The 13,352-nt window shown below is 53.0% G+C and overlaps 1 protein-coding gene across 2 annotated transcripts; it reads right to left on the bottom strand.

Moving 5' to 3' along the window:
- Positions 1-6,242: 6,242 nt before the first annotated feature.
- Positions 6,243-13,119, bottom strand: SLC35C2 (solute carrier family 35 (GDP-fucose transporter), member C2). 2 transcript variants are annotated; one of them, XM_006839228.1, is made up of 9 exons: positions 12,988-13,119; positions 12,469-12,619; positions 11,844-11,907; positions 11,276-11,348; positions 10,666-10,834; positions 10,486-10,569; positions 7,484-7,659; positions 6,539-6,673; positions 6,243-6,368 (listed from the first exon to the last, which is right to left on the bottom strand). In XM_006839228.1, exons 1-9 carry the CDS (start codon positions 13,105-13,107, stop codon positions 6,243-6,245), a joined length of 1,098 nt encoding a protein of 365 aa, XP_006839291.1. In that variant the 5' UTR covers positions 13,108-13,119. The 2 variants fall into 2 exon arrangements, with proteins under 2 accessions (XP_006839291.1, XP_006839290.1); XM_006839227.1 differs by having other exon boundaries at positions 10,666-10,771; positions 12,988-13,107.
- Positions 13,120-13,352: the final 233 nt, after the last annotated feature.

Genomic DNA, 13,352 nt, shown 5'->3' with positions numbered 1-13,352 from the left:
TCAGGAAAGCACAGATGTGGGAGATCTGGAAAATGGACCACTGTGCTTCAGTGGTGTGGGATCATCTTTAGAACCTCTTCCCCAACTTTGGGGAACTTGTTGGGTCTTGCTGGTAGTGAGAGGAGGAGTTGTTGAAGAGCAACATGATGGAGTATCCCTGTTGCGATACCTCCAGGTGACCTGAGGACTTTTCAAAAGTGGGTCCCTCCTCTTTCCTCACGGGCCTTTGGCCAGCCACAGTGAACTATTACCTACAGTGCCGAAAACACACCACAATCATTCAACCTCTGCCTTTCCATGTGCTCGTGCCCTGCTTTGTGCCAGTTCTTCCATTTGTTTGCTTGTAAACCTCCTATTCAGTTTTCAAGACTCGGTTCCAAAGGGTCCGCCCCCTCCTGGCAGTCTTTGCTCTCCTCCTTCCTCAGGTCGAATTGGTTGCTTCTACACCTCCCATTCATTATTTTATTACGGCATTCGCTTCTCCATTCACCTACTCATCTATCCAACAACCATCTGTCCATCCATCCATCCCCCGTACCCCTCCACGTTTATTGAACACCTATGATACGCCTCTCTGATCGTGGCCTTTTGAAATTTTGCACAACTCTAGCTTACCTTAGACTTGTGGTTCTTATTCTTTTTGGAGAGGACACCCTTCTCCAAAAAAACTGCACATTTGCACTTCCACGCCAAATACTGCTTTCTTCTTTGGGGGTTCCTGATCATCTCTGAAGCCAGGCCCCTGGGTATGATGAAGCTAGTGATACCCTACGCAGACCCTCCTTTGGAAATGAGGATTTACTTCCCCGATACTGGGAGAGTGGTTGTAAGACAGCCCTCAGCCCTCTGTGCAAATTGTTACATGTTGAAGAAAACTACCTTTCCCAAGTCCTTGCCGCCTCTTAACAGCAAGAGCTTCCAATGGGCCAGTTCCCAATGGCAAATGAATGTGGGGTGTAAAGACCCAATACCCTCACCCTACTTCAGGACAACTCTGAGGGACCATCTTCATCCAGGGTTCTCTGAAGAGCCTCAAAGCTCAACTCTGCTCTGTGCCACTTCCTCTGCCGTTTTTCCCAGAAGCACTTTCTAATGAACATCCTACAGGACTTCCAGAGGGGACCCACTGTGGTGAAAGTCCCACAAAAGCTCGTGGAGGTCAGGGACCGTGTTTAATCACTTCTCTATCTCCAGCAGCGAACACTGGGCCTGGCACAGTGTGGATGCTCTGGAAACAATACCTGAATACGTTTCAATGCACCTTCTGTGTCTCTGTTCTGTCCTGCTGCTGTCCCGTTAAGAGAATCCTCAGCAGGCAATCAGGAGAAACGGAGAACCCTGCTCTGAGGCTTGGGGCCTGTTTCTCTGAAATGTACTAGTTGCCAATGAAACTGTAAATAACCATGGGAACAGAAGTCAAGCTAACTGGTTACTGCAAAGTAGGGGCAGAGAGGCCAACTGATGTCAGGGCAGTGTTTAGGGTGAAGGCTCAGTGAGGTGGCTAGGAACAATGGGTGGTGATTGTAGGAACAGCCTGTGTTTACAGGGTGGATCCTTTAGAATTGTTACAGTGTCTCTGGTGGTGGTGGTGGTGTGCTGTGGAGTCGGTTCCGACTCAGAGCGACCCTGCCTAGGGTTTCTGAGGCTGTAAAGCTTACAGGAGCAGAAAGCCGCATCTTTCTCCTATGGAACGGCTGGTAGTTTTGAACTGCTGCCCTTGAGGTTAGCAGCCTGACTAGTAATCGTTATGCTAAGATTGTCTTTGAAACCTGCAAACTCCCTCTCCACTGTCAGAACTTCCTTCACAGATCAATTATTTAGAGCCCTCCTCTGTGCTAGGCATTGTATTGTAGCAAGGATGGTGACCTCAAAAACTGGGGTCCCTATGTTTGCCCCTCTATCTTGCTGTGCCATTTGGGCAAGTTATATTAAAATCACTGTCACTTACATGGAAAGCCCCAAACCAAACTTAGCTGACTGGTAGTGACGTCATAGGACAGAGTAGAACTGCCCCACAGGGTTTCTGAGATTGTTAATCTCTATGGAAGTTGACGGTCCCATCTTTTTCCTCAAGAGCGGCTAGTGGGCTTGAACTGCAACTTTTCAGTTACCAGGTAAGCATGTAACCACTGTGCCAGCAGGGCTCACTTCGCTTACATATTCCTGAGTGGTAACTACTACGTGCCTGACACTGTGCTAAGTGTTTCACGTACATTTCATTCATCTTCACAACAGCTTCGCTAAGGAATATACATTATTATTCCTTCTTTGTAGACGAGGGAACACGCTCAGAGGGTTCTGGCAACATGCCCACGATTGCACAGCTATTATGGGGCAGTGAGAAGATTCCAATCCATGTCAATGGAGCCCAGAATCGGAGCCACTATCATGCCTGTTCTTTAGGAGTGCAATTTCTATGAAGAGAGTACAATCGATTTCACTGTCCTGAGCTGTGAGGGATCAGACAACATATATGAGAGGGCCTCTGGTAGCGTAGTGGTTATGAATCGGCTGCAAACCACAAGGTCAGCAGTTCGAAACTACCAGCTGTTCCACGGGAGAAAGAAGAGGTTTTCGGCTCCTGTAAAGATTTACAGCCTCAGAAACCCTGTACAGGGTCGCTATGAGTCGGAACCGACTCCATGGCACATAACAACAACAATCCCCAGTCCTGGAGTCCTGGTGTGGCGCTATCAGCTAATGTGCCAGACTGCAAAGCCCTGTGAACTGCAAGGTCGGTGGTTCAAGCTCACCAGCTGCTCCTTGGAAACCTTATACAGTATTGCTATGGGTCGGAATCAACTCGAAGGCACTTAACAACAACAACAAAGGAGCTCTGGTGGCGTAGTGGTTATGAATTGGGCTGCGAACCGCAAGGTCAGCAGTTGGAAACTACCACCTGTTCTGTGGGAGAAAGATGAAGCTTTCTACTCCCATAAAGATTTACAGCCTTGGAAACCCTGTACAGGGTCGCTATGAGTCGGAACCAACTCCATGGCACATAACAACAACAGCAACAAAGGGTATTTGGGGTCTTGGTGAGGTGTTGTAGGATCAGCACTGGACTGTGAACCTGAGGTCGGCAGTTCAAACCCACCAGCAGCTGTACCTCGGAAAACCCTGTACAGGATTGCTATGAGTCAGAACCGACTTAAAGGCACTTAACAATTAAGTGCAAAAGTGGCGGTTCAAACCTACCAGCCACTCCTTGGAAACCCTATATATACATGGTCACTGAGTTGGACTGCACTAGATGGCATTTAACAAAGGCTGTTCAGTGGATGGTCCCTCCCCATCCCTGTCTCCCCTGGTCTCAACACTTCCCAGGGCTGGCAGGAGGATGGTTCCATTTGCCATCTCTCCAAGGACAAGTCTCTCTGTCCCTGAGTCCGACAATGTGCCTGGCATGTTGCCAGTACTGACTACTGTCAACCCAAATTGATGATCTGGGAGTCCCACCCTAGGGTCTCTGGACTGCAAATTGGGAGGCCTAATTCGGTGCATCATCAGTCCCTGATGCAGGGAGCTTCAAGTACCCAGGAAGGGAAATCTCTTGGTGCCATGTGACTACACTCAAACACCACTGCGTTACTCCAGGTTTTTATCAGTGGTACAGAGGGCTGATCCCAAACTCTCAGGACAGGGCCAAAAATAAAGATGAAGCTATTCCAGGTCTTGCCTGGTACCTCAGGTCTCTCCCACAGCCAACTCCAGTCTATTTCTCATCCCCACAACCCCATTGCAGATGTCTTCAGATATTGTGAGCATTAACCTTCCACCCACCGCAGGCTCCTGGGAGAGGTGGTGGGCATGTAAGCACTTAAAGCTGCAACCTGCAGGTCAGCCCTCCTCCCTCCTCCTTGTTGTGTAGAAGTCTTGGAGCTGGAAGTTGCGTGGGGACAGTCACCACAGCCTTGGAGAGACAAGTCACATCCTCAGCTTCCCTCAACCTGGGCAAGAGTTGCCATGGCGACACTGCAGGCCTGAGATGCAATGGCTGCAGACGGCATGGATGGTTCTAAGGCTCCGTGCCCAGGGTGGAGGCCAGGCAATTGGGTGGGCTGGGTGGGGGAGGAGGAGAGGGAGCCCTCCTCTAGGCGGGCTGTAATTGCCACTAAGTGGAGGGCTGTCATTGAACCCAACGTGTGCAGCGAGGGCCCCCCACTCTGCACCCTGTAATTACTGCACCAGACAGCAGTGTTTGCTCCTGGTGCTGGGAGGGGTGGCCGAGCAGACAGGAAACTCCGCCACCTGAGCAGCAGCGCGGCTCTGGGATAGAGGTGAGGATGGAAGGCCCTTGTTGGCTGCAGAATTCCACTTCCTTCAAACCTGGCCTCTGAGTTTGAAGAATTTGGGGTGTGGGGGAGTTGAGGAAACACAGAAGTGCAGGAACCAGATCAGGTACCAGCTCAGAGGAGCCCTTGGTGTTGAAGAAGCCTGCAGCGTGAACCTGAATCCATTAGATCTTGGTCCTAATTTCTCCAGAGCAGCAAGACTCTGGAAACCTCAGACTAGTCATAGCTCCCACCTAGGTCAGTTTCCCTGTCTGCAAAAGAGAGACCAGGACTCAATCACTTTAAAGGATTCTGTGGCATCAGGGGCCACTGCCTGCATGTGTTTATTGCAACACCAGATGCAGGAGGGCCCCTCCCCCGCCCTCCCAGCACTATGCCTGAGCATTTCCACACAAGCTGGCGGGTTTCTGCTCTGTGGCTGCTTGCCTGTACAGCAGCAGGGTGGAGGAACTGGGATAGACACCCTATGGCCCCAGATGGGAAATATTTACTTTCTGACCCTTTACCAAGTCTACCCACCCGTTTCTAAAGTATTACAGATCATCACTGACTGAGCTCTAGTGGTTCCAATATGAACAGAACAACTTTATAATGAGCCTCAGCTGAGTTTCCCCATGGACTTCCATTGCCCTCTTCCCTAAGCCCATTTCTACAGGAACCTGCCTGGCCTCGGCTAAGGGGACTCCCTGTAGACCAGGCCTGGGTGCAGCAGGTCTGGTGCAATGTCGCCACCTGCTGTGAGTGCCTGAAAGTACTCCTGAGTGTTAACCGCCAGTCAGTGCCAACGCTTAACGACCCCATATAGGGCATCTGAGAAGCAGCTGAATTTGAATTGCCGACGCTGCAGTTCAGTGCTTATCTTACAGCACCACACCAGGACTCCTTCCTGCCTGCAGATGGGATTTATTTTTGTCCTCCTCCCTGGGAACAAGCAGAGGAACAGGCCAGGGTTCCAACCACAGACCATCACAAATGGGTCTGGGGTCCTGCCACCGCTCTTCGTTGCAGGGAGGACTGCAGTCTTGAAAGGTGGAGTGGCTTGTCTGAGATGGCCAAGTAGAAGCTCCAGTGCCTGGGACATCAATGGATGCTGGAGGAAGATACATATGAGCTTGAATTCCAGCTCTGCTACTCGCTTAGTAAGTTCTTGATCTTTTGTAAGATTTCTTGGTTGTCAAAAGGATTTTAAAAAATAAACATCTAACATTTCCTCTGTTACCAATGTTGACTCGTTAAATCTTTGTAATGGTTATGCACTAGATCCTCATTATACAGATGAAGAAACGGTGACACAGAGAAGCTAAGTCACTTGTTTAAAGTTGCACAGCTAGTAAATGACCAAGTTGGGATTCAAATCCAGGTTGAGAATGCAGGTGCAGTCCTCTCATTCCTGTCTGTGGAGGTGGGGGCCCCGAGGAGTGGGCACTAGGGCTCAGAAAGGATCCCAAGATATCAGGAGGTTGGATTATGACTGGTGGTTTCCACACCCACCCTCCCTGCCTCCACACCTCCAGGCCAAGTGAGAATGGGTTTCAGGCAACTGGAGGTGGCCAGTGGAGTGTAAACCATTGATTTCCAACTATAAATAAACCTGCTCTATGAGCAGAGATGCTCTCCAGGTGATGAGGTTCAGCAACTCCATCTCCCTTCCCAACTGCTGTGCGGCACACACCTGGGGACCTTGACACCTGGTTAGGCCTCTGGAGTGACCGGGCCCAGTTCAGGTCAGGTCCTGGACCACCTGGCTTGGGTCCACTCTGTTTGGTCAAGTTCTGCCGGGAACGGAAGGAGTCCCAGGTCCCTGAGCTACCTCTGCCACACGACCACACTGTCTCTAAGGACCCGACGGGCGACTCCCTGTGAAGAACCATAGGGCCCACTGTGAGCTGCAGCCTGTGAGGTGGGAGCCAGGGGGTCGGCCTGCTTCCAGGGGCTCCCCCTGGTTGCTCACTGCTGTCCCTGGGCCACAAAGTACTCTTCCTCCTCATTGTCCTCTTCGTCCTGCTGGCTGCTCCGGAGTAGCAGCTCCAGGTCAGGGCTGGAGCCCAGTCCCTTCAAGGGTTCTGGGCCACCTAAGGGGAGAGAGGCCGCAGTTACAGACCCACCAAAGTTCTGTGGCCCCCAGGCACCCACCAGGCCTGCTCCCTGAGCCAGAGGAACAGCCAAGACAGAGGCAGAGGGACTGTGTGAAAGGGCACCAGGCCGGCTCTTCCTGGAAGGTGGGGGCTGGGGGGTCAGGGCTGGTTACCTCTGGAGTGCAGGGTTTTGAGGGCGACGTGCAGGGAGATCCCCGAGAGGCAGAGGGCGAAGCCTAGCCAGTTGAGCAGGCTGATCTGATCGCCTAGCAGATGTGCGGCCAACAGCAGAGTGCAGACTTCCTGGGCCAGAGATGCAAGGAGGAAATGTCAGCTCAGGGGAACTGGCTCTGATGCAAGGGGGAGGCCAGGCCCATGGCCAGGGCCTGTGAGGGGTGGGGCAGACCGGCCTGGGGGAGCGAGGTGGGAAGGAAGGCTCCTGGAGCTCAGAGGAAAAGGCATCGATGGTGTCAGTAACACTACTCTCATCTTGGGGCCTGTTCAGTCAAGGAAAAGACTCCTCCCAGCCTGAGCAAGGAGCGGGGTGAATAGGTGATGGGAGGGAAAGGGCAGAAGTAAAGAGAGGAGGAGAGTGGGAGGGGAACAAGGAAGAGAAGGGTAGAGGCTGCTAGGTGGCAAATAGGCAAGATGGGCAAACCCAGGCCAAACATGCTCAGGGTATAACTACCTGTTACTGTGCCCATGGCAGACATTGCTAATCAATCATGAATCTTTTAAATGATGAATCTGAATGGTGGTTTCTCATTCTGTGGCTGGGAGCCACTGCTACTTGATTAGAGCTGGCATTCAGGGAAATATGTAAATGCATGCCAGGTCTAACATTGTCTGACCTGACCTTGAATCTCAGCTCAGCCATCCTGAGCTGCCACCCTTGGGCAGGCCCAGCTCTGGTGTCTGCTCTCCAGCTGTGAAACAGGGCAAGCAGGCCCACCTCACGGGCTGCAGTGAGGGTGATAGGGGACACAGATGTGAGCACCAACGGGCACTTCAGTGTCTTATCCACAGGGCCCTGGCAGCAGGAGCTGCTGCCTGAGTAACACCCTTAGGGAACTCCCCTCTACGGCAGGAGGGAGGTCACCAACAAGTCTGTACCTTAAAAATGCCAGCAATGGAGAGTGTGAGGCTGGAGGTTCTGGACACGAGGAGGAACTCGGAGAAGCCCAAACCAAAGGCGAGAATCCCACCAAGGAAGAGGCTCCCAAGAACCCGCAGAAGCAGCCCCGTGTCCTGGAAACGGAAGATTTTCTCCGATGTGGACAAATGAAGACCTGAAGCAACAGGGAGAGAAGGGAGGTTGGGGGCGGGGTGAGTCCTAGGTGTACCTGCCCCCGGCCACCAGCTAATGAGGCCTGTCGTCAACACAGTGTTCACTTCTTGAGCTAAGGAGGTGGGAGGGAGGGAGACAGCATGCCCACACAGGTGGCCTGATACGTGAGAGACCGGGGACCAGCGATGGCTGCCAGAGAGCCTCGGGGCTGGAGCAGAGATGGGCACAGTTGCTCAAGACAGAATCTTGGGCAGAGGTGGGCAAGAGATGGTGACTTCATGTGGCCTCTACTGGTGACAACTAGTGGGCTGCAGAGAAATGGGGCCACTGTCCAGTAAAGACTACCTGGCCATGAGGGAGACTCTCTATAAACCAGGAACAAAACTCCATTCCTGCCACACTTTCTACTTTAATCCAGGCTGTGGGACTTGAGCTGAGTTCTGTCCCTTTTCTGAATTGATGACATAAGAAGGTTGGGACTAGACCAGTGTCCCTCAAACAGGCAACAGAATTTGATGACTGTTTCTCAAAAAGAAAAAAAAGAATTATAAATACATACCCACCCACATCTATAAACATATTAGCCCCTGGCTCCAGAAACATCCAAACATCCATACACACCAGATTCTGCTTAGAATTTCAGGAGATTCATGGCTGTTCATCAGAGAGGACTCCAGGGGGTAAAGGTGAGCACCCCCATCGCCCTCCCCCTCCACCTGCTGAGGCCAGAGGCAGATTTGGGGAATTTTGGAGGGAATCACCAGAGAAATGCTGAATGACAGCTCCCCCCCAGGCAGGCACGGAGGTACACTATGTAGGACATCTTGTTTGGTGCTGGGCTCAGCAGTACTGCAAAGGCGTCGGCAAATTGAAGGGAAGTCGGGAAGAGCAACATAAGTAATGAAGGCGCTTGGGGGATTAATTTACCAGAAAAGATTAAAGGAGCTAAATCCATGCTGCCTGGCTAAGTGATGAGTAACAGAGGCTTTCGGATGAGGGTTTGCAGCAATGGGGACGGCTGTAAACACCCCAGAAGGGAGAGAGAGTGTGGCATAGGGAAGGAAAGGGGAAAGATTCTTAAGGGGAAAACCGAGGCTGCAGAAGGAAGTTTCCTAGACAACGAGCTGAGGAATCGTTTTCTCAGGGAGGTTCGAGACGCTTCACTGCTTGTGGGATGTGGGACAGGTTTTCTGTAATGACCCTGAGGACAGACAGGACAACTGTGAGGGGACAAAGGCTACGGGCAGTCCCCGGTTACACTTACAACGTGTACTTGCCGTTTAACGTCGTGTAGATCTGCCTCACTTTGAAACTGCGACCAGCCTCCACTCAACAAATTCACCTACACTTGCTGCATGTTTTTGTTGTTGTTGCTAAGTGCCCTGAAGTCACTTCTGACTCATAGTGACCCTGTATAGGGTTTCTGAGGCATTTGAAATCTTAGTGGGAGCAGAAAGCTTCATCCATCTCCTGTGGAGCTGCTGGAGGGCTCGAACCACAAACCTTGTGGTTCGCAGTCTAGTGTTTATTGTTTGGAGCCGCCACGAAGCTTTTAAATCAATGAAAAGGCATCAAGCCTTTTTCTTGCATTTCAGTAAGGAACCATATGCACCTGTTCTGACTCACCTACAAATTCAACTTAAAAGATACACTTAGGAACTGATCTCATTTGTAACCCAGGGACTGACTTAATCTCAAAACACCGCAGTGGGAAGGCAGCATCTTCCAACGTGCGACACCCTGCCGTTCCCCCTCGTCTCGCTTCTTGTCTTGGACGGTAAAGGTGACAAGCAACAACTGCCCACCTCCCTAGACTCTTGTGCCTCAGCCCTGCACCCTTTGGTCAATCCTGAAAGGCCTGTATTCCCAACCGCATACACATGGGACTTCAAATAAAACAGAATGGAATTGCCCCCCAAACTTTTTGAAATCCCCTCGCACTTGCTGTGATATACCTCAAGAACCTGTTCTGAACCCCTTTCGTCCTAAAGAACATAGCGCCCAGAAGTCTTTATGTCTTGGTCCACCCCTCCAGGAGTCCTGGTGTGGCGCTGTAGGATAAGCACTGCACTGCGAACTACAAGGCTGGCGGTGCTCCTTAGAAACGTTACACATGGTTGCTAGTGGTAATTATGCACCGTGGAGTTGGTGCCGACTCATAGCGACCCTGTATAGGTTTCTGAGGCTGTAAGTCTTTATGGGAGCAGAAAGCCTCATCTTTCTCCAGTGAAATGGCTGGTAGTTTTGAACTGCTGACCTTGAGGTTAGCAGACTGATTTGTAACTGCCATGCTACCAGACATGGTCGCTATATGTCAAAACCAACTTGAAAGCACTTAAGAACATCAACATTCCTCCACCACCCTGAAATAATTCACAACTCACTGCTCCTTCTCAGAGGCAGTAGCAACAGCAGGAGGACTCTGGAGCCAGGCTGTGAGGCCAGAATTCTAGCTATTTACAGGCCAGGGGACCTTGGACTAAGTGTTTCTACTTCTCGTAGGCTGAGGTTCTTTCATCTGTAAAATGGGATAGTAATTGTGCCAGCATGCTAGGGTTTTTGTGAAAATTCTGTGAGTTCGTATGTTTAGGAGAGCTAGAATACCGCTGAGATAGCTGCAGGGCCCTGCAAACATTCGCTGCCACATCGTCCACTATACCTTCCCCATAGGGTCTGTGGCGCATGGGGGGTATATTTATCGTGTAGGCCGTAGCCTCAAGCTGTCTGCCACTTGGGAGGGGGCCTGCAGTTACCACAACATGGGTTCCAAGTGGGGACCTGGGGTCTGTTGTACTGTGGTACCCTTGAGGGGGGCACCCCAATGTACCTTCAAATACGGCAAAGAGCGGGAAGAGTCCCAGGAACATGAGTGGCTGCAGGTGGAACATGGTGTCAATGGGGTTCTGGAGTCCTGCAGCATGGAGAGACGGACATTGTCAGGGCACACCCTACGACCCCGCTGCCCATGTCCCTGCAGCCTTTCCCCTGCCCAGAAGCCAGGACTCACCAAGCTCAGCTTTCTGCAGCAGCATCTGGGTGAGGGTCCAGCGAATGCCACCGATGAACGAGGCCCCCAGCACCAGAGCGAAACCCTCCATGTTAAACTGTGTGGACTTGTAGGTGAACATGAAGAGGCCCCCGGCGATGAGGAGGACCACCAGGACCAGAGCCGCTCGCTAGTAGGACAGGGGGACGGTGCAGCTAACTCTGGGGTCTCCAGGACCAAGTGTTCATCCTACCTGGACGTTGGTGAGTTGGCGGCAGCCTTCTTAGCTGCTCCTGGGATGAGAATCCCGCCCCTCACCTCTTGCTTCAGGGTCCTGGTCATTCAGCTCCATGTGCTCTACAACTCCACCTGCTGCAGGTACTAAGATGCTTTCCTAGGACTGCCCTAGCCAAGTGCCTCATCCCCTGCCTGGATCTTGCCAACAAGGGGGGCCCTTCTATCCTTGAATCCTTTCTCCTCTGGGCACACCCTGAGGGTCAGTTCCCACCTTTCCTGAATCCTGTGTCCAGGTGCGGGTCTCCTGCGTCACACACAGTGACAAGCCACTACTCAGAGTCCCTTTTTGAGTCTTAGCGGGGGCAGGAGGGGCAAGAGGGCAGCGGGGCCTCACCAGCTCCTCCAGCTTGAAGATCAGAGAGAAGATCAAGATGAAGAGGACGGCAGAGGACTTGGTCATTGTGTACCTGCAGTGACAGTTAGCCATGATGAGTTCGCTCCCTCCAAAAGTGCCCAAAGCACCACCATCAGTAGAGTGGTGGTGGTAGTGGTAGGGGGCTTCTCTGAGGGACCTGGCTGAGCCCATGGCAGCAGGGCAACTCCGATACAAAAGGGTGAGAGAAGCCAGCTGAGCTGTTTGGGTGGAGGAGTGACCTTTAATCGAAGAACTCTGTGGCTAACCGCCTTCTGCCGCTCACCAGGGAGGAGAAGCTGCAGGTGGCGCTAAGCTCACCTGTCCCAGGAGGTGACCAAGCTCAGGGAGGACAGCGAGAGAGAAGACAGGGATTTTGCTCTGAAGCAAAAACCCAGAGATAAGAAACACTGCTGTGCGTGTCCCTCTGCCCACAGGAGCCCTGACCCGGATGTGACCATGGCACACCCATTTCTCTCCCCTGGGGACTGGAGATTCCCGGAGGTCCCGGGGTGGAGGAGGGCAGGGTGGCGGGTGTTGAGGGACTCACAGGGAGACGGTGATGTACAGGAAGCTCCAGTTGGACAAGCCCACGTCCAGCGCCGTTGCCAGTGCTGTGGTCAGGTTGAGTGTGGTCAGCATCAGTTGGTGGTGGATTGGCAGGCTGTGCCATGTGTCAAAATGCTCCCCCGGCCCCCCCTCTCTGACCCGTTCTCTACAGCCCTCAGCCCTCCTCTCCATCCAGTAATTTGAGGGTTAACACTGGGCCAAAGAGTCCAGGAGGATCTCCGTACCAGCATTAGGACAAGGCTGACCAGGGTCTGTGGTGTGCAGTAGCCTGCCATGGGAGGTAGTAGCCACTCAGGTCAGTTTGCTGACCTCTGAGGTCCAGACCTCTCACCTCACTCCCCCCACGTTCAGTTCTCTTCCTATACACTGAGGTCTCTGCTTCCTAGAACTAGAGGGGCAAAACCCTCCTCCTTCAGGTCTCAGTCCCATCTCCCCCATTACACGTTATGGCAGGGGGGACAGCATCCATCTCCACTACTCAGCTGTCTGCTGCGTCACATGTGTGGGGGTGGCTGGAAACGTGTGAGAGGCAGAGATGCATGGGGAGGCGGGGAAGAGAGGGGTGGTGGGCTTTCTCCTGCTCTTGGCCCTCTCCGGGCACGCACCTGTGGGGGCCACTCTCCTGAGGTAGTCGGTCCAGCTCAGCACCACGCGGGCTCTGTGGCTGGAGCACTGTACCAAGGCCCGGGACAAGGCGGAGAAGAGGAAGATGACAGCCAGGTGAAGCATCGTCATGAAGAGCGGGAAGTGAAAGCTCTGCTCGGATCCAAGCACAGGACCCCCCTCTGCTCAGACCGCTGCCCACCCTCATCCCCCAGCCCTGGTCTCTTGGACGAAGTGCTCTGCAGTGTCTGTGGGGCTCCCACCCGCCTCACTGTCACCTGGGATGTGAGATGGCTAGTTGTGGGTTCGAGAGTGGCTGGCAGACCCAGGGTGCTCCAGCTCCTCCCCGAGGCTAACCCAGAGCAGACTAGCACAATGACTGCAACACGGTTGGTAAGCAGCTGCTGCCACGGGCGCTGCCTGAACACCCAGGGAGCATCCAGCCCTTCATTCACACGTGTAGGGGCCACACCTGGTTCACCCCGGGCCTCCTTCCTCAGTCGGCCCTGCCCTGCAGTTACCTTTGTCAGCCATTTGTTGTAGAAAGTGATGCCGATGGAGAAACAGTAGTATAGAAGGACCAGCCCCAGGGTCAGCACCGCCTTCCACACAAAGGCCACGTCCAGGACCCACCGCCCCATCAGGGGGCGCTGCAGGACCAAGCTGCTGGGTGAAGACGGAACTGGGCCCCACGCTCAACAAGAGTGGCTCCTGGCTAGGATCTCTGCACCTCCATGGTTAGGAATGGTCAGCGGTGCCCCGGGCAGGGTCCTCACCTGCGGGGCCGGTGGCCTGGTCTGACCTCTTCCATGGGAGTAGCTGAGTGCAGGACTCACAGGTCCCCAGAAGGTGCCCTAGAGAAATGAGAGGGCAGTTCTGCGGACTC

The sequence above is a fragment of the Chrysochloris asiatica genome, unplaced genomic scaffold (genome assembly GCF_000296735.1).
Source record: "Chrysochloris asiatica unplaced genomic scaffold, ChrAsi1.0 scaffold00023, whole genome shotgun sequence".
Lineage (NCBI taxonomy): Eukaryota > Metazoa > Chordata > Mammalia > Afrosoricida > Chrysochloridae > Chrysochloris > Chrysochloris asiatica.
Note: the sequence above shows the minus strand (reverse complement) of the source record. Positions and strands in the feature narration are given on the sequence as shown.